At 39.5% G+C, this 26,616-nt stretch overlaps 1 protein-coding gene across 50 annotated transcripts in view; it reads right to left on the reverse strand.

The window, feature by feature from the left end:
- Positions 1-26,268, reverse strand: part of LOC105920517 (calcium/calmodulin-dependent protein kinase type II subunit beta) — a 100,033-nt gene extending 73,765 nt beyond the window's left edge. For 28 of the 50 annotated variants that reach the window (XM_036144185.1, XM_036144162.1, XM_036144182.1 and 25 more), the window contains exons 1-2: positions 25,914-26,266; positions 13,638-13,732 (exon numbers count right to left, since the gene is read on the reverse strand). In XM_036144185.1, the coding sequence (XP_036000078.1) occupies positions 13,638-13,732; positions 25,914-25,975 (157 nt within the window). In that variant the 5' untranslated portion in view covers positions 25,976-26,266. Of the gene's footprint in view, positions 1-13,637; positions 13,733-25,913 lie in introns of all 50 variants that reach the window. The other 22 variants (XM_036144180.1, XM_036144179.1, XM_036144173.1 and 19 more) reach the window with 3 other exon arrangements.
- Between the last annotated feature and the right edge of the window lie 348 nt (positions 26,269-26,616).

Raw genomic sequence — 26,616 nt, forward strand, 5'->3', positions numbered from 1 at the left:
ATCTGAACGCAGGTTCAGGTCAACGTTATGTTTGCCCCAGCCTTCATGGGACCAGTAATAGAAACTGAACTGAATTTATTCTGCGCTTTTCTACTTACCCTGACCTCTCAAAGCGCTACATTACAGCCACATTCACCCGGTCACATCATACTCCTTTGGTAGGCAATTTGGGGTTAACTGCCTTGCCCAGGGGCACATCGACATGTAACAAACCCACAACCTTCCCACTGCATGACGACTACTACCCACAGAGTCACCGAGTCGAGTGAACTGTGATATCTGGAGGATTAACACATCCAGCTGCTGAGACGACACAATAAAAGAACGCAATGGAAGAAGGATTTAAAAGCATTTTTAAAGAAAACCCAAGGAACCACATTTTAATTTTAACAAATATTTCAGATTCTACCATCAAAAAACTGTATTTTAAATATCCTCTCACTAATGTGGAACGACTTGGTCCTGCGATGGACTTCTCCAAGAGCTGCAGTTTCCAGCAGGACCAATTTAAAGATATAGTTTATATATAATCATCTCGTGTAGAATTGGTCGCTATTTTGGATTTTAAACTGGAGATGTTACAGAAAAATGAAATGTTCAGGCTTTTGTGTTTCCACCACTAAAACGAAGGCTTACTGAATCATAAATTGTGTTTTTAATAATCTGTAATAGGAGCTGGGCGATATGGACCGAAAATAAGATCTCAATATTTTTAGGCTGAATGCCAATATACGATATTTATGTCGATGTTTTTTTCTTTTCATGAAGTAATTATAAAAATGCATCTCTGAATCAAAGCTTTATCCCAAATGTCTCACAAGCTAATTTTTAAACAAAATACTGTGGATAAATATGAGAAACGGCTAAAAAAAATAACCTACCGGAATACATAAAAGTATAATTATAACGCCACATACACCATCTAGATATAAACAACATAGTCTCATCTTACATCTCTTTTTAAAAAGTCTTGATCTTTTTAAAATCTCGTTATATTGCCCAGCCTTAAACTGTAATCACTGTAAACTATCAGCAAAAGTTAGATCTTGCTCACTGGTACAAATTTGATGTAGGTGTGTCTAAGACAGCAGCATTTATTGGCAAAGGGGTGAACTGACCCAGAGCTAGAGGTGAAATAACAAAATCTCCGTATTTTACATTTCCACACATCTTCTGAGAGAAGATCGGGTCAATATAAGAGCGCTCTGACGCCGTAATCACTCACTGATGCTGCTTGTTTTTGGTACCCATAATCCTTTGTGGTTGTAGCACATTACGATCTCACTGAGCACCTGGCCTGCTTTGCTTCTCATATCTCGTTATGCTTCTCACTCTTTGCGATGAAATCAGACGCCCCGTTTCTGCTCGTCTTGACTTTAAGCATTTTATCATTTGATTGGATGGCTTATTATTGTCCGGACTGGACAGAAATCGACACAGACGGACAGACACACATATCCAACAAGCCCACAGACAGAACACTGCAAAAACGGAACTTGAAATAAGTAAAATGTTCTTATAATTAGTGTATTTGTCCTTGATTTGAGCAGGTAAATAAGATGATTTGCCAATGGAATAAGATGTTTGCACTTAAAATAGGAACAACTCATCTCCGTCGTCTTATTTCAAGTGCATGATGTCTAATTATCTTATTTCAGGAGTCAAAATACTCATTCCATTGGAAAATAATCTTATTAACCTGCTCAAATCAAGGACAAATACACTAACTTTTAGAACATTTTACTTATTTTTAGATCCGTTTTTGCAGTGAAGAAGCACACGAAGAATACAATTCACAGAAAAATACAAAGTCGATGGAAGTACATCCTGGGACAGAAAGAGCTTGGGAAAAAAAACCCAAGCACACTGCAAAAACGGAACTAGAAATAAGTAAAATATTCTTAAAATGAGTGTATTTGTCGTTGATTTGAGCCAGTAAATAAGATGATTTGCCAATGGAATAAGATTTTTGCACTAAAAACAGGAACAATTCATCTCCATCATCTTATTTCAAGTGCAGGATGTCTAATTATCTTATTTTAGGGGTTCAAAATACTCATTCCATTGGCAGATGATATTATTTACCTGCTCAAATCAAGCATAAATACACTAACATTTTACTTATTTTTAGATCCGTTTTTGCAGTGCATAGACATTTGCATGGGCACAGAGGAGTGACAGCGTCACGTAAGCTCAGTGATTACAGTCTTGGAAGACAAGCTGAGCGAGTTGGAGGAAGGAGTGGGGGAGTGTTGAAGAGGGACAGAGGAGGAGGGAAGAGGAGAAAAATATGCGAGAACAACCATCTTTCTGTTGAAAGCTTAAAACAATGCTAACCGCAGCTTGTTCTCTTCCTCTCTCTCTCTCGGGTTGAGGAACCTATGAACAAGCTGAGCATTATTCCCCAATTCGTCCGCCTCTGTAACACGAACTGCTTTTTCTAGACTCCGGGTCCGAACTTCCACTCCGCCACACCTCGTCATGCGCCGAACCCTCCCCTGATATGTCGCCGCGATGCCAAACGGTGGAAAAGGCGTCATAAGTGACAGGATCGGGTTTCGTTCTGTCAGCGGCATCTGCTGATAATACGAGTGCAGAAACGGCCCAGAGCGAGGAGCCTCCATTCGCCGCGGGTTAGTCCATCAGCCGACGTGTCTGGGCTTTTGTTATCGGCGCTCTTCAAGCTGGCGTCATTAAACTGCGGAGTGGGAATTAACCTGGTAGTAATTTACAAAACTGAAATAGGCTTCATTAACTACACAGTGCTTTGTATAAGTGTTCTTTCTTTATTGTAAAAGATGTGTGGGGATAATTGTGCTTCTGCTCGTTCCCTCCTTTGGCACAGCCACAATGGGTGACGTATATATTATCGCTGAGCACACAGAGCTGGAGCCAGAAACCTCTTTTGTGACCGGGATGCATACGGGTTCGGGTCGTTTATCAAACGGACCGGGTCACATAAAACAACATTCATGAATGACCATTTTACTGTAGATCATCTTCATGGCTGTCAAATTTGCCTGCCCTACATGAAATAAACTGGCAAAGCTGTGGTTGTTGGTGAAAACAGTGAAATAGTTCAGGGCGGAGGTCTGAAACTCAGAATGTAAGGAACGTTTTATTAGAGTCTTATTAATTTTGCACACACACTGGAAGTATTATGTATAATTCAATTCATAGAAGTCATTTTTCATGCAATATCTACTTTTACCAGAAATAAGAGGCACTTAAGATCCCTATAAATGTCCGCCTTTTGTTAAAATGAACACCTGGTAAAAACATTACACTTTCAAAAGATTTAAAACCATTGTGTTAAACTTTTACTTGTAAAGTCCCCTAAAACCAACGCCTAACTACCTGGCTACAGGCCAGTGCGTAGGCCATTAAAAGATTGTACATTTTAATAAATGTCATGCAATTTCCATTGTAATGACAATCAAACCAAGAGATTAGTTGTTGTTTTTATCGAGAGCCTCTTTATGGTTTTAAAAGTTGGAAGATGAGCAGTTGATGGGAAGCAGGAAGACAAGCTTGTGAGTTTAAATGGAAGAAGGAGAATTTACCAATGCCATTATAATGTATGGGGTAATTTTTATATCCTGTCCTCAGCCCCCAGCCAGTTGGGCAGATGGCTGCTCATACTGAGAAAACTTTTCTGGAGGGATCTTAATGTTAAATGCGCATAGCCACGTTATTTATTTTTTATATTTTTATTTATACGTCAGTAGCTCACTCTGGCAACATACAAAGTTTTTTTTATAAAAGATTATCACATCCTGCTGCTGTATTAGTTGTTATTTTTTGTGTTTTATGCTTTGTTTCTGTTCAGTTTGTTAGTGAATAAAACCTTTTTTGTTTATGTACAATATTAACGGAAGTATGGGGTCTAAAACAAGGAAGCAGCTAATGGCTGTAAACTATGAAGAAAGCTCCAAGATCCAATGAAAAAAAGCGGCAAAAAATATGATTCCAAGAGGAATACTGGAATGTCGCTGGAAATACAGTATGAACGTTGGTGTTCCCTGAAGCGGACGCTACACCTGCTGATTGCAGAGTTGACTGATGTGAGTAAATGTTCTGATATGAGGCTCTTAAAGTTGCTGTATATTTGTTTATTTAATTAATAACGGTTGGTCTTCGATCACGCCGACCTGCCGCTTTATTGCGAGGCATTACAGAGGGTCAGGTACGGTACAGAATTATTTACAAGTGATTTATAAATTAAGCAAACCGGCATTATGATAGTTCAGCAACACTGTCGCTAGATGTCTGTTTATATTTGTTAATTACGCCCGAGAGAGAATTGTTTTCCGGTTAAAAATGGACCATCAAAACATTATCAGGATGAAGGTTTGGTGTATATAACCTTATTTTATCATGATCACCACTTCCACCATATGGTTGCTCATGACGTGGGTTTAGAAACGTGGCTATGCATGTATTTGTACCAAACTGTCTCTGTACAAAAGCAATGTGAGAATAATCTGTCGGTCCAAGGCAATGATCAGTCTCATCAAAAAGAGGACACAGGTATCGCCGCTATTTCTCTGTATCATGACAGAAACTGATTAGATAAAGTGACCATCTAAGGCCCTCTGGACCAAAGTAATGCAAATGGTCATTTGATTATTGGTTTATGGGAAGTTGTTTGTGTACTTATTCAATAGTCTTGAAATGTCATTCTTGCCTATTAGATTGCAATTCATATTTTGTAATTAATAAAGTTTGACAAGCATCACTTCTGTGTTGCATTTTCCTTGAACAAATTCATTCTAGTGATCGTTTGTGATCAAGCGGTGATTACATAGAATATTAGAGCTTTTAGCCGTTCTGCTCTTTAGAGAGTAACACGAGTATAATCAGCTGGAATTAGCTTGTTAATTAGTTGAGCAATCTGCTCCGGTTGGTGGCCTGCAGTCAGATGCTTAACAGATTCCTCTTATAGCTTGTCAGGCGTAGTTCTAAATCTGTATTAGAAAGAGAAATGGCTGGTGTCTTACCTTGACGTGACTGTGTTTTTAGCACCAGAAGTATTTCTAAACAGACAAAATGTGTCTTTTTAGTAAACGAGGGAACTGCAGTAGCTCTTCTTTCAACCAACTAACGAGCAGTGGGTGGGAGAAAATACTCCCTGGACTCCCTCTCATTCTCTGCTAACTTATTAAATTGACTTTTACCAGTAGAACTAGACAGATTTTAAAGAATTTCAGGGGTTTTGAAACTGCCTTCACAATCTTTATTATTTATTATCTTTACTTTAATACCTGCAGTAGGCGTATTCCTCGTTAAAACTAGACAAAACTGGTAGGTTTCCTCAACTTTTTACAAACTGAGATCTTATGATCAAATGACTCCAACAGTTTTGTTACGATTTGATAAAATTTAAAAGCTTGGATTTGATCCTGAATGTTGCCCTTATTGGATCAAATGAATGTGGTCTGTATTGAATTGTGCAGAACACTGAATTAAGCCTGTTTGACATTCTGTGATGTGATGCTTAGAAATAAACTGAAATGAATGAAAATGTAAGATATAATAATAGTTATGGGTGACAAACCTGAGCAATGCCGACTAGAAGATAAAAAAATATAACAAAAATTGCATGGCTGTGGTGAAACGACCAATTAACGTGTTGTATTTTTAGAAAATTATTAAAAATGTGCAAACTAAGGTTAAAAAAAAAACATTGAATCCTTTTTATATCACTGTATAAAGAGCTTGGATGAAAATCAGAACTTTATTTTGTTGTTCTGACTGTAAGGAGTGAACAACTGCGGTAAAGTAGTGCGGACCTAGCAGTATGCACTGCTTCAAATATTAATTTAACCGCTCTTTAAAACTGTCAGTCGGCCAGACGCCAGCGCTCTTCTTCTGTAGCAGTCGGGTAAATAAGAAATGAGCAGAGAGATAAAGGAGACAAGAAGGATGGTAAGGAGCGGTCCTGAAGGGTGATGAGAGAGGAAGCGGAGAAAAAGAGAACTAGCAAGAGGAGATATGTGGCAAACAGGAACACGAGGTCGGAGTGAGATAAGCCAAGGGTAGCAGGCAGTGAAGTCTGCAGGAGTCTTTGTGCTGGAGAAGAAGAGAGCAAGCAGAGAGGAGAGGAATATATTTGGGTTAATCATCGCCAGTAAGGGCTGGAGTCTCAGGAGAGGACGATAGAGAGCCAGATATAACCTCTGTTCAAGAATATTTGACTTACAATGGCAGCGCTATAGAAATAAACTGAACCATGGCTGACGGCAGCAGGGAAATATGGAGAGTAACCTTTACATGTTCCCCCTTTCTCCAAAGAATGCTACAATAACGGAGGAACAGGAAGACAATCTTTGGCCGCAGACATTAATAGAGTGCCTTGTAAAAGTATTCACGCCCCTTGAACTTTTTCCCATTATTATTATTTTATCCCATTTCATGTCACAACTTTTTTTTTGTTGGGATTTTTAGTAATAACTGCAGAATTGTGGAGTAAAAGGAAAATTATGCATTATTTTTCAGATAGTTGTCAAATGAAAATCTGAAAATGATGAAATTGATGATGAAAGGATGCATTTACTGATGAAATAAATACTGATGCATTTAAATGATAAAAAGATGCCTTTACTCTGCTTGCCCTTGTATAAAAGCCAGTGCAAGCAATTGTGTCCAGAATTTAATCTCGATATAAATACACAAAGGCATTGAAGGTTTGTTGGGGCATCATGAAGACCGAGGAATACATTAGTCAGATTAGGAAGAACTCCTGAGATAAATTTAAAGCAAGATTAGGTTATTAATCAATATTCCACATTCTCCTGAACTAACAAACCAGGAGAGGATTAATTAGAGAAGCAGCCAAGAGGCACATCTCTGGAGGAGCTGCAAACATCCACAGCTCAGGTGGGAGAATCTGTTGATAGTACAATTATTAATCATCCAATAACTTATTATAACCCATACTCATTGTATATTTGTGATCAATTTAATTACGGCAATGAAGATTAAAGTTGCTCATGACGGCATATACCTGAAACACATTCACCTTGCCTACAATAAACTGAAGGTAGTGCAAGTGCATATCATCAGTTATTCAATATTCCAGCTATGTAGGGACACAACAAACATGCAGAATAAGGCAGATGAGTCAAATGAGACCAGAATTCAAAGGGTTATGTGTGACAGGAAGCTTAAATCCTGAACACACCATCCACATCGTGTAACGTGGTAGAGGCAGCATCATGCTGAGGGGATGCTCTTTTTCAGCAGAACAGAAAAGCTGTTCAGAGAGGACATGAAGATCTGTGGAGGTAAATGCAGAGCAATGGTGGAAGACCTGACACAGAGATGAAGATAAGAGCTGGTGAGGAGATGGATGGAGCTAAACACACCTCTAAAAGAATCTGCCAGAGTATGTTCACCTTCCAGCAGGACGAAACTAAACACACAGCCGGGGCTGCATTACGACGGTTAAAAACTAAACCCTTTAAATGTGCAACGATGCTTGAAAGAAACAAAACCAAAATGGTTTTAATTAACACAAAAAGACATGCAGCTGTAACTGCAAAATAAAGGTAGCTCAATAAAATATACTCCATTGGCCCAAATATCAGCCCAGCAGGCCTGGAGATGTGAAAATTTAAACGTTTTTTTTGTCATTTTTTGTCAAAAAGTGTAATTTTTCAACATCACATTTATGCACAACTTTGTTTTGGTCTATCACAAAAAGGTATTTTTTAAAATGCCGTTTGTGGCTGAAATGTAAAGAAATGTTTTGGCGGTGTTTAATAATTATATCTGCAACCTGTGCAGAAAAATCACTTAAATCAAGATAAGGGGGCACTTTGCAAACCTGGACATTTGGGAACCATTTCGGTCAGAAAAGAAAAAGGGTTAGAATGTTTGGAGTAATCAACGCTAGAGAGAAATCTGCTTAACTTGTGGCTATAAAACAAATAAGACAGACTTTACTGACATTTGCAATTACAGTTGAAGTGGTTTGACTTCGTAATAGGCTTATGTGTATTAGGCCTTCACTTAAATACCTCCGCACGACTTATCTGACATTGACACAAAAGCACGGGGACTGAAATCAGGTCAGCTCTCTGCTGCTGCTGCTGCTGTTGCTGCACTGCAGGTAAATCTTAGACAAAAAAAAAAAAAAAAAAAAAAAAAAAAAAACACACGTGTGAGTGTGTATATATAAAAATATCTATATATACACACATATGCACATCCACTCTACCGTGATATGTTACAAGGCCATACAGGAACCTCTGGCATCCCTCGTCCACAGATCACTGCCAATAAACAAGTGCTATGATTGGCTGGAAGCCTTGCCCAGCAGACCTGCCCTATATTTCCTGTTGACATGAGCTGGATTGACATTAACCCTTTGCCGTCTGCAACGAGGGAAGGCAGCAGGGCCGAAGTTGAGAGAGGGAGGGGGGGGGGGGCTGTTTAGGTAATGCACAAACATTTAGCCGTCCACTCCCAGACGCTTAATATTGGGACTTTTGAGAGGGTGAATCATCGTGACTGCAGCAAATAAACTGTTGGGATGACCATGAATGTGTGTGCCAGAGTAAAGGAGAGGCCGAGTCAGATGAGAGTCCCGTGCTAAAGGCATGTAGGCGTACAGGCGCATGGCCCTCAGCTGCCAAGTGCCTGGGGTGCCTTCTCTGCCATGACCCCCCCGCCCTCCCCGCAGCTACCATCTCCATCTGCCAGTCCCAAACAAGCGTGCCTCTTCGGTAGCCTCGGCCGGGGTGGGGAGTTCAAACCCTCTGACCTTACCTGCTTTCTGAGAAATATATCAGGAGCAAAAAAAGGACCCACCAACCAAATCCATCTTCTGGAGCGGAGCAGTAAGTCACGGTGGTTGCCTTGAAACCTGGCTGCAGCAGCCCATGTCAGATAGGTCATGGAGCTATAATTAGCGCTGGAGTAGGAGTAGTATGCAGCAGCTCTGCCGGCTCACACATTGCTCCGCTGCTCCAGAGGACATGGGCTCATCCATTAGTAAGGAGCGCAGCGCGAGCCGCGCGCACCACTCAGTCGACTCGCATCGTCAAATCTTAAAGCAGGAAGATTATGCTGCACCTCAGAAATCTGCACGCAGCTGCGGCCTTTCATCAAGCAGCTGAGGAGACGGGCAACCCACCAGTTAGCGGAGATGCACCCATCACAGATTTATGGTTGAATTTTAACCTCTTTTAATCGGTCATTTCTAATGTCTCTACAAACTATAATTAACAGTGCTCCATATCGGGGGTTTCAGCCTTCCACATGTAAGTAGTCCTTCATATTTATTACAGGAGCGACGGTGATGTCACTCTGGGTGTGTTAGTGGATTTGCACCGATCAGAGATGTATGGTCCATATCGAATGGGCAGTTATTCAAGAGGTCCTTAATTGTTTATTGCAAAAGCAGAGGTGACGTCACACTGTGTGCGCAACTGAACAAAAAAAGGGATTTACTAAGACTTTAAAACAAAGCTGTTAAGAACAGCTGAAGACGTGTTTAACTTTTTATAGTAGTTTTTAATCTGTCACATATATCGCCTACATTTGTTTTGACCATTATTACTTTTCTCATTCAGTTACGGTTCGCCCCCAACTATTGCAACAATTCCTAACAATGACATTTCCAATCTCCAGCTTGTTCTGTGAGAAAGGTTGAAAGTTTTAAATGATAAAACGGAGCGACTTTGCCGACATATGTTCGCTCTTCTCACTATCAGCTGGAAGCGGCTCTGCGTTAATACACCTTTTCACCGATTAGATTAAAACATCCGCAAGGCGGGTGTGAGTTGGTGTGTGGTAGACGGCTTGTTTTTGCATATTAGTGACTTTGGTATCAATTTATCAAAAATGCTACATGCTGAAGGAGCGACATGAACCCTCCCTATTGTAGCGGCCTGAGTGAAGCGTCAACACACAACCTGCTTCATGGTTAGTTTGATTTTCATCATTAAAACAGACATTAAAGCTGCAGTAGGAAACTTTTGTAAAAAAAAAAAGGAACTTTTACATATTAGTTAAAATTGTCAAATTGTAAAATATGAGACAGATGATCTGTGAAAAAAATGACTCAAAATAAATCAAAGCTCCTCCCAGTGGTCCTACTGTCATTTGCAGAAATACACAGCTCCCGGTAGGAAACAACCAATCAGAGCCAAGAAGTATACCTGGCTCTGATTGGTTGTTAGCAGTGTCAATCACTCTTATGTGGGCGCAGCTCACACCCACTTCCTGTGACAGCGCAACCATCATTCAAGCTCAAGACTGCAACTCCCAATTTCTGGAGTTGTACGGCTGCAGCACAGCAGAGAAAAAGGATAAGGGGGTTTTAAGGTGTGCAGGTTAAAATTTTCAGACTAAGTCCACAGTTTTCTTAAAACTCCCTACTGCAGCTTTAAATACCAAACTCAAGTCGTTTTCTCTCAATAACAACTTCCACAGCAGATAATATTGTTATTAAAACGCAGCGGTATCATTTGGGTACGGTGCGTTCAGTGATCAGAAAAAGGTTATTTTATTTTCATTTCCGACCAGCTCGATCCCCAGCTGCTCATGAAACAAACCTCTGGCATTAACAAATCACATCAAATTTATTTGTACGGCACATTTAAGAACAACCGCCGTTGGCCAAAGTGCTGCGCACACAAAAAGGAAAACAATCAATGACAATTCAATACAAGCTCTGTACAAATAACCTTATATGGTGAAGAATTAGCTTCCTGCCAAAAAGAAGGAGGATGATAACTTTTGGGTTCTTCTTCTTTTTAATCTTATTCTCTAACACAAACTACCTCCATATCCTCTTTCCCTCCATCCCTGAATCTCCTGATCAAGGAGAAGGTTACTCTCGTCAGAAAACGCTCGCTGCTGTACAAAAAAACCAGAAGCCAATTACAATAAAACACCAGATGACAATAAAAGTCGACTTGCAAATGACTCATAGATCATAGATTTAGTTTATTTTACTGCTTTTATCGTTTTTTTTTCCCCTCCCATTACCGCCATAAAACTGTCTGAGCCATCACAACACCTTCAGTTAAACTAATGGACAGAACGCTGAACATTTTAATGCTCGTCTAGTCTCCAGAAACCTTTTAAAAGCAAAAGAAAAAAAAGTCCTCATTTGATTTCTTTTGTCATTAATGCATTATCTTAAGACACAGAGGCATCAGTTCTTTGTGTTCACTGTTTAAATACCACACACACAGCACTCCAACACTAAAACTCCTAACAACTTTGTCAAATTTACTTGCTTAGCAACACCACAAGTGTTTCCAAGTGTTTGCACGTCAAAAGGGGAGCGACATGTAACTTTATGGTGAACATAAGAGCATCCGGCTCTATTGAAATTTTAACAGTTATCCCCGACAGCCTAACCTCTTCCACCTCTCTCTCCCTCATTGCCATCAGAGTGCAATTACATAAATCTGTCTCCGTGGATTAATGACATGTGAGCAATTGTTTCCAAAGGAAATTAATACCCGCAGTAAAAGGTTAACTGACAGACACAAACAGATATGAGCAGACATTCTGCGCCTGTTAAAATGCCTCTTGCCCCACACCCTACATTTCCACGCACACAAGCACGATGTGTGTGTGTGTGTGTGGGGGGGGGGGGGGTCAGTGGGGAGCCGCCTGGCACAGTCGTGGCTCTGGGTCTCCGGTTGCGAGCTGCAGAGGCAGCAGGAGATTTACACCGGGTGAGTGTTGGTGTGAGGAACCACAGCGACCGCCGTGGAGCCGGACCGGCCTTCACTGGCCGAGCAGTGCTACTTTCAAACCCGTATGCTGTGAACGCTATCCTGATAATATACAGTAAGACATCTGATGTGGAGAGCTTTCTTTTTTTTTTTTTTTTACGAATAACAGAAACACAGACCCACCCAAAGCTGGACAAGAACACAGTATTAGAAAATAAGAGCGTTAATCCCTCCATGATGTTCCAACCAGACAAGACACATCCTTTCAAGCTGTTTGGGCTCAGAATAAAGAATGAACTTCCACACTACCTGCGATCACAAGACTCCAACGATGTTTTTTAAAAGCAACTTACTGTATTTTTCGGACTATAAGGTGCACCGGATTATAAGACGCATTAAGAATTCTGTAAGTGTGTAATATCACTCCTCCACGTCCACAGCTCTCTATCCGTTTCTGTCAGGAGGACAGAGTAGCTGGACTACACTGCCCTGTTTCTCACATAAGGCCAAAATAAACATAACTTTTATACTGAATTACCTTACTAGCTTTATTGTTTCTAGCGTGTATTCCGAGTGTGCCTGCCTAAAGGCTCCCACATACTCGGGCGTACTGTACGCATACTGTAAGCTTGGTGGACTCTCTGGACGTTTTACCTTCATAGTGGAGCGTACTATTGTCTACATTTCTTTTGGCAAATTCCTGCAATTCCCAGACTTTCTGCCAGCGGGACGAAGCGGTGGAACGGATGGTAAAATGTGTGATTATCTAGCTGAGCACCTAGAGCCGTTTCTTTTCCAGCAGGCTCCCACCTGTCAGTGAGAACAGAGAGGGACTGAGATTCTGCGTCCTGGAGACCGCCTGCTGGGAGCAGCTCAGTGTCTTCTTATCTTGAAAACGTGTATGCAGTCGTAAAAATCTAGCTCTGCACCTACCTGCACGTGCGGACCTCCGTGGAGTGAACTACACCCGAGTATGTGGGGGGCCTTTACATGAATGCACTTCTAGTTTCAACATTACAGTCAGGCAGCGTTGTAGACAGCTCAGGGGTCTTATCAGGTAGTGACACAGTGTACCGTAATGCTCCGAATATCCATTGAGCGGAGCGGCTTTGTTGCTAACCAGTCATACTTACACATTTTAACTGATTTTGAGCGCATTGCACCACATAAAATCAGCCAGTAATCAAAACGGTAATTATATCAGAATCACAATCAAGTTTATTGCCAAGTAGGTTTGCACTTACAAGGAATTTGACTTGGTGTTGATGTGATATATGGCGCACCATCAATTTGTAAGAAGATTTAAGGATTTTAAGAGCACTTAATAGTCCGAAAAATACGGTTAGTCATTCTTTTTTTTTAAAACAAGCATTCTAGCCTCACTGGTCCCTGGGCTGCTATGTTGTTTTGATGTGTTTTAAAAGTTCCTTTAACTGTAGTTTTCCTTTGTATCCATCTTTCTGTCACTTCTACTTATTATGTACAAACAGAGAGGAGCTTCAGTCGGTAATTATCCACATGATCCAGATATATATTGGTTTAAGTGTCATTTTTGAATTTGCATGAATAACTAACACAGTGGCTAAACTGAGACAATCCATTAAAAAGTAACAGACTAGAGACTCTGGAGGGAACTCAGTTAGTTTTGTGGGTCTTCTTGTGTCAAAGTAAGTCGTCTCCTTTCACACCACCTTTCTATCACAATGTTCTCGAGCTGTTATCCCCGCCCCGCTGGGGTATTTTCCCTCTCACTACTGACTGACTGCACAGCTTTCAGAGCTACGCCTTCACCAGCTCTGTGGACTTCCTGCAGCTGATCATTAAACTCTACCCAAACCAGCGGCTGCCGCACAAATCCCAACTCAAAGAATGCACCGCGTTCTGTGTGAGGACGCTCAGAGACGACATGTCGACACAGACTCCGGAATAAGTTCTTACCTCTTGCAGATAACTTTTTGGTGTTGATTATTTTGGCGGCGTACTCCTGCCCCGTCGACAGCTTGACACATCTGCGCACCACTGAGAATGCACCCCTGCAGATAAGAAACAAAGGATATTTTTTTATTTTTTCATGAAGTTCACATAACATTTGTGCCCATAATGAAGTCTCTACTGTTTATCAAAATCCTGCTTACGAGGCTGTTTGTTTTTTTGGGTTTTTTTGCTGAGAAGTCGCATGTTAATAAGCACAGCTGATGATTTATTTCAGTTACAAGCGGGTTTAATACTCCTAAAATGCAACTGCGCAGAGCTACATTTACAGACCGAGCTGTCCAGATTTATCCGCTTAATAAGCTCCCATGAGGAACCTCGGAGCCAGTCAGCATGTTCTGAATAATGTGCTCACATGTGGATGGAGAGACGTGCAGCTAAAGAAACAAACCAAGCTTCTGAAGGCTGTCTCAGCATTGGTGGAACTACATGAGAGGACAAAAAGTGAGAGCAAGAATCCTAAATCTAATATTTGGAGCGTTCAAACTGCATATTTCTACTGACGACAAATGCAGGAACTCATAATTTATAATGCCGAGACCAGACGGGCTGAAACTTAGACGAGGCGACGCAGACGACTGAATCTCTCTGTGGTTTCACAAAATCCTGCAGAAGACTTGAGGCTTTTGGTGACTTTGTGATAAAAATAAAAAAAACAACTAGAACATGTTTGGAATGACTGAAAAGACTGAAAACAATGTTCAGTTGTAATAATAGTAGAGACTAAACCTGCTCGACTGAGTTTAAAATGAGAAAAAAGATAAGAACACACATGACAGCCTGCTATGAGGGCTTTAACAACACATCTAACTAAGAAGAAGATACGAAGCTGGGCTCAGGAAAAAAAAACATTTTAATAATGTTTTGAGGAAGACAAAGAATTAGCTTTTCTTGGTTGAATGACTCAAGTCAATTTTTACCAAGAGCAATCTCTGTTTTACAGAATCTGGAATCAATGCAAAATAATCAAGTCTGAACAGCCTGAAGTTTGTGGTTTTTCATGGTTCTCCCATTAAAAGGAAGTACCGGTATTAATGCCAAAAAAAAAAAAACACTGAAAAGGCTTTTTTGATGATTTTTCACTCAGAATGAGGTTTTTATAAACCTTGAACTGAGTTTTCTGTTCTGTGCATAATCATCCGGTTCAAGCTTGACCAGTCCACGTATTTTAGATCTTGGTCTTTGTTCATGAAAGAACAAAGACCAAGATCTAAAACACGTGGACTGAAGCCAAAATGATTAAAATCCTTAGCGGGGAGATGTCCATAGAGCTGCACCTGCAGTTCCTCATCTGAAATAACAATACAGACCTGATGCACGGAAAGGATTGATAGTTTTTCTGCTTCTCATTAGTGTTTAAAAGGGACGGCAACTTCAGGACCATTATTCATCATTGTAAATCAACATTTTCTTCCACAACTAAAACCATGTGTCTTATCTAATCCTGTGTCCATTTCTTCTTTTTACCAGGTACCCCAAAGGCTAGCGATTAAAAAGTCCCTCTGGAGTAACTCAGACCCCACAACAAGGCACAGCCAGAGGAGCTACTTCCCATCCAAGAGTCGCATAAAAAGATTTATGGAGTCAAGCTTCATCTCTAAATCCTGGGCTCATAATTAAAACTGTATTTCACCAGATGAAATCATGCTGACAGCAACTCGACAGACCTTAGCAGGACTGATTTTACGCTAATTCAAGACTAACACAGCCTGAAAGCAGCTCAAGAGTCCAGTTCATATCAAGTTATAGAAAGTCCAGCTCAGTCCAAACGCAACTGATTACATTTCTGCCACATAGTCAAAATCAGACCCAAATAAATAATTTCATTCAGTGACGGTAAAGTAAATCAGCTGATCCTAACATGCTAATTAGTTCATCTATCGGGGAAGTTCAATCAACTTTAGATTAGATATGAGCGATTTCAAGGTTATTATGACACGAACATGTAAACCACCTTGAATTAAATGACTCTTTGATAACAATTTAGTCTACAACGATTTCATACCCAAAGCAATATTAAAAAGAAGATGTTGAATTGAGAAAGCTTTCTGGATAGGAAGCGAAACGTCTTCAAACTTCGAAAAATAAAAAAAAAGTCCAGTTGTTTTTTTGTTTTTTTTTACTTTTTTGAAATAAAAAAGAACAGAAATGATTATTGTAAAAATTGATAAGTGACAGTAAAACACATTTAAAGATTCATCCCGGTCTGCTGCTCTAAACGAATCAAATGGGCCGCTTGACAACTACTACAGGTGGTCCAACCGCCCTCCAAGACCTGCACGCAATAAATGCATTCAGTCATATTGTTAAACCTTGATGATGATTAGAGTAAAATTAGAAAAGAAAATTGTTAAAACAGTAAAATAAAAGCCTAAACTTTTTATTTTTTTTAACAATAGCATCATTAGAGAGATTTTTATCACGGCAAATCATCATTTTGGATTAAATTTTGTTTTCCTGATAATGATAAACAGTGCTGTAATTGCTAATTTCTATTTTACAGTAAAATACCATCAAATATTTTGCAAATGTCATGAATGAGGTCTAGTTTTGACTCCAGGAACACAAACTCTGAGATCTAACCTCAAACCTGTATCTTAAGGAACAAAAGCAAATACATTCAGAGGTTGGTGGTTTTTTAGGTGAATAACTCTGAACCTCTGGAGCGATTCTAAAGTCCCAAACAAACCAATCGGTGGCAAATCAAAAACAGGACCGATTAGTCGGAAACATTGGAAATGTTGGTGAATTTCCCCTAAATCAGCTGTTCTGTGATTGGCAGGTCAAATAAGGAACGATAAAAATGTTTCCCTCTACAATAAATTTATCAAAAAAAGGGGGGAAAAAACATTTTACATCTATGGATGAATCCTCTGATAGCACTTGTTGATTTTGATTAAAAGAAATATGAATGTTAAGGACACATGCCTTGTCAATATCTATTTAAAGATAGTACATTTATAAACAACAAAATTCTTCACAGGGTGAATTAAACAAGCAGAAAAAAAAACAGAAATCAACAAAACAATTTGCATAAATTGGGATAATCTGGTAATCCCTTCAAATATAAAACAATCTCTATCAAAGATCCTGCTGCATATTTTCACGTCATTTATGTTTTTTTTTTTTTTTTAAGTCCTCAGCTCTGAAAAAACGGATTGGAGCATCTCTAATTAAAACAAAACATTAAGTATGGCTGACATGATCTACTTTTTTATTAACAAAAAAAACATCAGCATAGCAGAGATATTTCAGCCTATTTCAACATAGGCTGAAGGGGGAAAAAAATGAAACGACAGCCTGGGCCTTTTTCAAATGAAACCTCATTATATTAGCAGCACACTTTACCATTACAAAAACAAATAAATCAAATTTTTAACAAAGTGTGACGCCACAGCGGCTGAAAAGATCAAAGACTGTGCTTTCTAACAACCGTTCAGGGAGGCTGTTTATGTCAGTGTGTGTAAAGGAAGAGCTGCTTGTAGTCAGCCAGGCCTGATATTATGTGTAATAGACGCACTGAAACTACGGAGGCAAAGTCACGATGCTTAAATGTCACAAGTCCCACATGGAAAGAAACAGCAGCGAAAAGTGAGAGCACAATAATTATCTCACCTCAGACGCTCAGTATTAGTATTACAGAGTCAGAGATAGCATATTTATGTGAAGGCCAAGCCATTTACACCTGGTGTCCGTCCTCTGAGACGGACGTGACTGGACGAATAACTATAATCATCTGGAAAAGACGGCTTGTAGTTCAGGATTAGTGTCACTCAGACAAGATCGAAGCCCAGCTGATTATATTTTTTTTGGGGGGGAAATTAACTAATTTTCTTTCCTTTTGATTCAAAAGCCAAAACCGAAGGAGGAGATATAACAGAGCTTAAACAGATGGGAGTCAGGCGGCCAAGACATTCCCTGCGACCAGAGTTATTACTGCTGGGGCGGCAGAGCAAGCTTTGCAGCGAGCCCAAGTTATTAGTCTTATCCCCGGGTGTTGTGTGTGCAGTCACTCTGACAGACAACAGACTATTTATGCTTCTCCAACAATAAAAAGGCCAACTAAAATACAAGCTCTGCGGAGCACACCACAGTCACCTGATGCGACTCTAAGCCCTGAAGCATCTGCAGTTTGGACTTTTATGGGTGGGAAGCAGCAGCAGCAGCAGCAGCCATGTTGGATTCTTCCTAAACGGCGAAACATAAAACGGAAACGTACAATTGTTACAGTCTAACTCACCTGTCATCTAATTAAGATGTTTGTGTTTTGTTCCTTGACGATGTTTAGGCATAAACGGGTTATTTGATATAAACTGTAATTTATTAGCCACTGATTCAGGAGACTCAGCCATCCTGTTTCATTTAGACCTCAAAGCTGCCTTCCACACAGTTGATCACAGCATCCTAACCTCATATTTGTTGCACTTTAGCAACACAAGAAAAGCTAGCATGGTTCAGGGCTTAGCTTTCTGACAGGTTTCTGTGACCCTTAGTGAATTTATTTATTTTAGAGTTCCCCAGGGTTCTGTTGTTAGGGCAGTTTTGTTTTCTATTAACATACTTCCTAAAAAGATCCATTTTCAGAACATATCTTTTTATGCAGATGATACAGAGATGTAGTTCCACCTGAGGCCCATTATTATTATTATTATTATTATTATTATTATTATTATTATTATTATTATTATTATTATTATTATTATTATTATTATTATATTTTGAAGTGCTAATTGAAGCAGACTTCATATTAACCTTGGAGGGATCGAGCCTTTTATTGCCACATTAATGGCTTCAAGGTCACGTTCTAATTTTAACTTTGAGAAACAGATTAGTTCACCATTACAGTAAACCTTTTTGTAAACTAAGCAGTTTATTGAAAGTGAAATCTTTTATTATCTTGCTGGGATTTTTAAGTGTTGATTCCCACTTTTCTAACATCATTGATCATTGAATCTGTGTTTTGGCGTTAGTCAGGCCTGCCTTTCATGGCTGCATTTACCCAGAATGCTTCAGTTCATCTGTCCCCTGTGCTTCCCTTTGCTGGCTCCCTGTTCAATTAGGATTGAATTTAACATTATTTAGTTGACTTATAAAGCACTCCATGGACCAGCTGCTGTATATATCTGTCTGATACCCTGCAGCTATACGTGTTCTCCAGATTTCTCAGATTTAATCATCTTTTGCTTTTACTAGTCCCAAGGTCTGGGTCTGTACAGAGAGGTCTGCAGCTATAGCACATAAATTGTTAAAAAAAAAAAAAAAACAGTTACTGAAGCATATTAAGACTCTGTGCATCTGTTGCTCTTTTTAAATCTCCTAAATAAATCTGCTTGTAATTCCTAATGATAGCATTTCATTTCCAATTATTTAATGTGTTATAGCTTCGTATTGGGTTTCACTTGTTGGTTTGTGGTAGTTTGAGGTTGACCAATCTCGGTTTGTAAATTTCCTTTATAGTAAATAAATGTAAAATCTCTTCCTCTAAGAACTAGAAGAGCTGTAATCAACAGTTCCTGACAGCTAATATGAAAGTTTTTAATTTAAAAAAATGATTGTCGATAAAAATCTGAAGTCAGTGGGGTTTATTCCTGATAATTTACATCCTAAAATATAATGTAAAGTCAGAGAAAACACCTGACATGAAGTGATTTAAAGTCTAAATGTTATAAAAACTACTAATTATTATAAAAATGTTCTCTACCAGGTTAGACCCAACATTCACAAAAATACCTGCACGAAGGAGCAATTATTAATTGAAGCGTTATTACAGATTTATACATAAACAGTTTATGCAGATTTTTAGGTGCATTCATTGCTGTAAATGTGTTAATGTTGAAGTGTTTGAGTTTAAAAATGAATGCTAAATAGTGAAGGTGGATTTTTAAAATATGCCTGTGCATAAAGGATTAACCTTGTTAGTCTTAAAAGATGCTCTGTTAGATGTTAGTTTAGGGATGTTGTCATCTTCGCTCTCAGAAGCTCTCTTCTAATCGTACCGATGGTCCGGACTGAACGGGGGAGGAAGTCTTTTCAATATTCTGCTCCATCCACCAGGAATCGGTACAGAATGTCTTACGTCTCAAAGAGCCAGTCTCTCTGAATACTTGAATAATCTTTAAAAGAACCTAATAAACAAATAAATCCTGTTCTACATATTTTGTCTTGGGAGCTTTCATATTTGAATTTGCATCTAAAACTGGTTCTGTGCTGTCATCTTGGCCAGGACCCTGTTGTAAAAGAGATTTTCACCGTTAAATAAAGCAGAAATTTAAATTAAGGACACCCGACAGAAGTTGTAGACAGAATTCCTACAAAACCTCCATTTCACAATGCTTTTCCACCTTCAACTTCTTAATTTTTCTAAACAATTTTTCTAATATTTGAGACATCTAAGTGGAAGATATTTACTTTGCTGCATTTTTTTTTGTAATCGGTTTGCCCTCCTATCATGAATCAGCACTAAAGTTACTCTCTGGTTTGGTGGTGTGATAAAGAGTTATTCAAATACTTTTTTTGGAATCTGGATAAATCACAGATTACCTCCATTTCAAAATCTATAACACTCGGATTTGTCGAACCCTGTAGGTACGACAGACATCAGCCAAATACGCATGGCGGGGGCTTCCCTGTTCAAGATGGCAACAACCCAGGAGTTATCAGGAATGTTGGAAACCTAACTGAACATCACTTCCTGCTTCAGAAAGGGATAATTATTTGAATTTGCATTATAATTGTCATTTAAAAAACAACACAATTTCCAAATCGCAGAGGTCTACAATTTTTGGCTACATAACAATTAATGGATCAGAACCTTTAAGTGTAAGTAATATTAAAGTGGGTTTGCGCTACATGGAAGGGGGGAGAGTTGCAGCAGTGAGATAATGACATTTTGTTTGTTTTAGAGTTTATATAATCATACTTTCTACCAGAAACTTTCAGGAATCTCACCATAGCATTAAGTAGCGGTCAAACTGTTTAATACATAGACTTGTTTACTGGTTACACTTTATGTTGAACAAGTATTAACGTCCTATTCTCTTGAGTAAGAATATTGTGATTAATAAGAAACCGTTCAATTTATTGTTTTAAATAGTCCTTGTTTACAAACAACTCTATCCACAGGCTATTTTTGTTGCTAGTTAACGCAGAGAAAAGTCAAATTATGGTTGCTATAAATTGCAATTTTGATTTTTTGTGCTAAAATCGCACAGCCCTATCCTGCTGCCCTTCAGGTGTGCAGCACACAGTCTTCCCTGCTGCACTTCTTCAGTCATTTCAGCGCTGCAAATAACTGAGAGAGCATCCTGATTGGCTGGTCAGCCCACTCTTCTGCAGGTATGAAAGTGCCTGTACACTAAAAGCGCTAAATCACAGCTGGAAGTGGCATTTATGGTGCGTTCAAGTGCATTTCATTACTCTGCGTGAGAAGACACAGTTGGAAGCATTTTATTACAGGTTCATCCAAACATCTCTCTGGTGCGTTAGAGATGAGATGTGAAGATATAGGCTTTAAACAACACACCTCCGCACGGATACCGTTACTAAAACTCAGCATTGCAGAAAAGAAAAGAAAGTCTGGAAGGAAACAATAGTTTGCCTGAGGTGTATTCACTAAAACTAAACCGTATAGCTCAACCCATTAACTGTTGAATGTGACCTCTCTGGGTTAAGGACAACATGCCGTTTAATAGACTGAACTGAATGAAAACCGGAGTGCAAATGTACAATCAAATGTAGGCGCTGTCGTTTTGCATTCACAATGATTGAATCTTCCTCTTCTACACTAATAAAGTGTAGAAGATGAAAATCAGACCAATGTGTCTGCCTATCTGGTGTTTTCTGCACTATTAGACAGAAACAAATGCATTAAACATTATCTAGTGTAGTCCAGTCTCTCAATAAGAACTGATTCTTTATTATAGGGATTAAAAATATACCCCAGTTCTATCATTATCGCAACATTATGCAATATACATATCACAAAGAACTGCTTAGACGGCAAAGAAATACCTGATTACGATATGCAACAACCTCTCCATTCAAGTAACACTGATGTATCCAGATGCAACAACTTCAATAAAGTCAAGTTGTGGGACTGGAAACAACAAATTCACGTTTGTTTCCCCCCCAGTAGCTGGATAGTTTATTCACCATCTGGGTCTACTTCTGCACTAAAGCCAGAGACGTCAACGCTGTTGAGTCGTTACTGCAACGTTCACCAACATCACGTAGCGCAGGTTTTCTTAATATCGTGCAGCTCTGATGGATTAACACAAGCAACGTCTTGAATTATGTGAATGGAAATCGAAAACACGGTAATGCAAGAAATAAAAATAAAAACAAATCTGCATTACAGTCTGAAAAGAATAAAAAGCCGCCATAAAAAGTTGCAGTGCAGTTCGTTTCTTAGTGATTCTTAAAATCTTTCATCTTTTTAAAGGCAGTTCTGTTTTTTTTATTTATTCCTGTCTTTTCTTCACCTTTATGCATCTGCAAATCCCCTTTAACCACCTTGTGTATAAATTGAGGAATATAAATAAGCGTGCTTTTCTTTGCGTAGTTACATTTAAACTGTCCTAAACACCAACAGTACAGAAGAAGTCAGGCATCTAACCATAAAATAACATCCCTGTTTTCAGTCAACGTTGTTTTTTTCGTCTCCTTTAGTTCCTTTTATTTTAATAAACTCCACTGGGGCTGGCGGAGCATCAAAAACTTTACACAGAATCTGAACGCTATTCAGATGCATCTCTCTGCAGCAGCAGCAACAGTTTACGTCTCAGAAAACTACAGTAAACTGCTAAACTTCTTGTTCCTACAATAATTTTTTTCCATGTCTTAAATTGCAGCGTTGTTGCAATATTAGATGATTAATGTAGGCACCAAAAGCTATTAAACGATAAAGAAAACCCAATCAGAACCTGTAGTGTGCAGAGAGCCTTCCTATTTTTAAATGGCTCCTATTCTGATAACAGGTTAACAAAAAAAACTGAATTTGACTAAAAATAACACAGAATGTGAACAAATAATATCCAAACAATATACTATATTTAGTTTTATATGAAAAGTTATATAAGTTATATGAAAGTATTCAAACCCCCTTTCACTTAATCAACATCATTTACATTCTTACTGTCAGACCGATTTGAGTCATTTTGCATTTTTTTAACAATCTACACAAGAAAAAAATATATAAAAATGGTAATAAAAATCAAGGTGAATGATCGTTAATATCCCAAAAAGCACGGACCAAAACTGTCAAGATAAAACTACTCTGAACTTTACTTCTTTTAATTATCCAAATAACAAAAATCTAATTGCATTAACAGGGTCGACAATAAACTAAATCCACTATATATTTTTAATGAAACCAACCAACGTACTGAGACTACTGTGATAAAGGAATGTGTGAATCTTTAGAGTGGAAACATAAAAAGAAAATTGACTGGTTCCCCCGTTTAAAGATTCCTTAAAAGCTTTTGGGCTTGATGGTTCTCCGTAATCTTTCCTTAGATGTATTTTATGTTCTCAGCCACGAGAACATCGACTCCTAAAGCAAAAACGATTGTGTAGACTTTGAACTGTCTGTATCTATTTTGAAGGCGACGCATCAATGAACATTTTTACCAAGACGGTTTTATTAACCTAAATCTGGATCAACCTCTGGGCCCAATGAACCAAATCTCTGCTATTCTTTGTAACGTGGTCTGAGGGCCACAAAAAAAATATTTCCAAGGGCCAAAAATGGCCCCAGGTCCACATTATGGACAATGCTAGAGTAAAACGACATTAGGCAAATCTAGATTATTTAAAGCAAAAACTGCTCCTGGGGGGGGTTGAAAATAAATAATGATGCAAAGCAGAGAGCCAAGACCTGTGGATGTCCATAGGCCGGGCTGCAGCCTGGACATGTACAGAATAATTCACACAAAAAAATAAATCTGAATAATAACCGTCTGCCTGACGGAGCCTGAGAGGAAAGTTAGAAAATAGTCCAAAACAGCTGTGCTAAGCTAATAGAGAGGTAACTGAGAAGACTAAAAGCAACAAAATGGTGACAAATGGGGGCAAATATGTACGTTCTTTGTTTAACTTCTTTAATATTTTGTTCTAAATTTAGAAGAAAAAAGTAAAATCAGTCTTACTTTACCATTCTGGGTTATTTCATGGAGATTTTTTTAACAAAAATAAGGTGAAAAGGGCCTGAATACTTTCCAATGGTGCGTTGTATTTGAAGTTTTTATGGATTTAGCAAAAAGAACCAGCTGAATCTGTCAGAGAAAGGCTTTCACATCATTCTGAGACAGACTGAATTAGTCCAACCATGTCTGATGGAGGTTTCTGAACATAAAGTTTTAAAGTCAGGCTGGATTTTCATCCTCAAACAAGACTTACAATTTATTCACTCAGAGGGAAACAGGTACAGCTGCCAGAGCCGGCGACATAAAGACGGACTCAGAGTAAAAGGCTGTCTGACGGATCAAAGGGAAGCTGAAAAGCTGCGGGCCTGAAGGCTTTTTATCGGCGTACTTTTAGAAAAGAGGATGTTGAAGAGGGCTTCAGCTTCTCATTTCTGCTGAACCGGTTTTGCATCGACCGTTCGGGCCGTCCCGTGTTGGTCCATCACTGCGGGGCTTGGCTCTTCCTCCAAATACGCCAGGGCCAGACTAAAGCAAACGATCAGATCTGCAGAGAGGATCGTCAGCGCCGAGCTCCCTCCTCCATCCCTCCATTCAGGTGGAGGATGAGGAAAAGGCCGGCTAACGTCTCTGCAGAGCGCACGCATCCTGCGCACAGCGCTGCTCAGACGTTCATCGTCAGCTCGCCAACCAACTTGCCGATTAAAGCCGATTCCGATTACCATCGAGCAGACTGACCGGACTCAGGGAAGAACATCGCTATTTCAGTAAAAACGACGCACTATTCTCTCTCCATGTGAAGCCGAAACAACAAGGATCAGCGGCACAAAAAATAAAATACATCAGTAATCCAGAACATTCCTGCAGTCCTTTAGGAAATAGGACTAAAATGAGCATAGACTAACCCAGGGGGAGTCCAAACTTCTTGTCGCTTGGGCCAAAATTGTCAAGTCAAAGGTATTTGAGGTGCAAAAAAATATATGATAATTAAGCTAATTTCAATAAATAAGCAGAGTTAGGTGCTTAGTCTTGGCATTTATGTAAAAATCATTGGATAGAATAGATCCTAGTTACCATTAAATTAAAGAGAATGTAAAAAGTGTGGCTATTAAAAGATGAGCACTTTGCATTGCATCTGACAGTTTCAACTGTAAGATTTTTTGTCTTCTTGTCTGTAATAATTGTCCCCAAATCAACAATAAAAAAATAAAAAGCGCGCTGACGGGCCAAATCATCGTTGATTGGGGGCCGTCGAAGTGACGCATATGGTCCTGAGGGGGCCACGCTTTCACAACCCCTGCCTGCAAAAACTTAGTAGATGCCGGATTAAGTGTGAAGAAAACGTTGTGTTTCGATGCCTTCAGGTGTGACAGATGTGCAGAGACAGATGATGTGGCTTAGAAAGCGTTGATCACCAAACACGCCTGACGCCTTGCTTGTGCTACAGGCAACAAAAACGTACCAAAAAATATTATATATAAAAAAAATAGTAATCTGTCCCTCAGGCAGACGTTTATAAAAGCTATAAAGGTGCAATAATGGAATAAATCCCAAACGCATTGTCCACTTTAAAGGCACAGGTGACTAAATATCAGAATATATCTGATTACTTTATTATTTAAACACACACATATATATATATAATAGTAGGATTGCAGAGGACAACACAACCGCCATGCGTGCATCTGTAGCAGATCTTCACTGTGCGTGAAGATCACGCAAACTTTAGGAGAAAAAAACACATTTTTCTGCTCATCTCAGGTGGAAAAGCTTTCACCGCAACACCTTCAGCAGCTTTTGTCTTCATCTTAGCGTCAAATAAAGTAGAAATACAGCTACTATGCGGACATATCGGCGCTTTACGGCCATTTGTTGGAGTGATAAAGACTTAAAATCACGCTGAGACTGTGACAGGGAGCCGCGTATTTCTGACAGCTACCATAGGGAGGGAGGGCAGCGGGGAGGGGGAGGCGCTCAGAGGAGCTGCTGGCCTGCGGCGGCTGCGCTCAGCGCCGCACCGCCTGTCCGCGCCTCCCCGCTCAGCAAGCAGCCGACGCACACCGACACCACCGCGGATACTCACTTGCCCAGCTCCTCGTACAGCTGATATTCGTCCGTGAATCGCGTGCAGGTGGTGGTGGCCATGGCTCTCCCCCCTCGCTCTCTCTCTCTCACTGGCTGCTCTCTCCTGAAACAACTCCGAAAGAATGAACCGTTAGTTGGTTCGGGCGAAAAAGAAAAGCGGCGCAAAAATAAAAAAAAATAAGAGCAACAACAACAAGACGGGTCCGCCCCGCAGCTAGCCGGCCGTTGGAGCCGTGGGGAAGCCTTTGGAGAGGCGCCGAGAGACGGAGGGGTTTGCTACAGAGGGACGGAGCGGGCGGTGCGGGTGTTTCTCCGTCGGTCTGACTCCGCTATCTGACAGCGAGCGCGCTCCACGGAGCCGCTCGGCAAGCTGCACACGGTGAGTGCGGCCACTTCCGGCAGGGATTTTCAAAATAAGATGAAGCGTCACGAGTGACAAAATAAAGTTCATAACTTGTCAGTGTAATAAAACATTAATATATATTAAAATATATATATATATATATTAATTATATTAATATATATTAATATATTAAGCTCCCGTCCCAGCACCCCTCGCAACCCCATAAGTGTGACGGAAAATGGATGGATGGATGGATGGATGGATGGATGGGTATATATATCTATATATCTATATCTATATCTATATATATATATATAGATAGATAGATAGATAGATAGATAGATAGATAGATAGATAG

The sequence above is a fragment of the Fundulus heteroclitus genome, chromosome 12, assembly GCF_011125445.2.
Source record: "Fundulus heteroclitus isolate FHET01 chromosome 12, MU-UCD_Fhet_4.1, whole genome shotgun sequence".
Taxonomy (NCBI): domain Eukaryota; kingdom Metazoa; phylum Chordata; class Actinopteri; order Cyprinodontiformes; family Fundulidae; genus Fundulus; species Fundulus heteroclitus.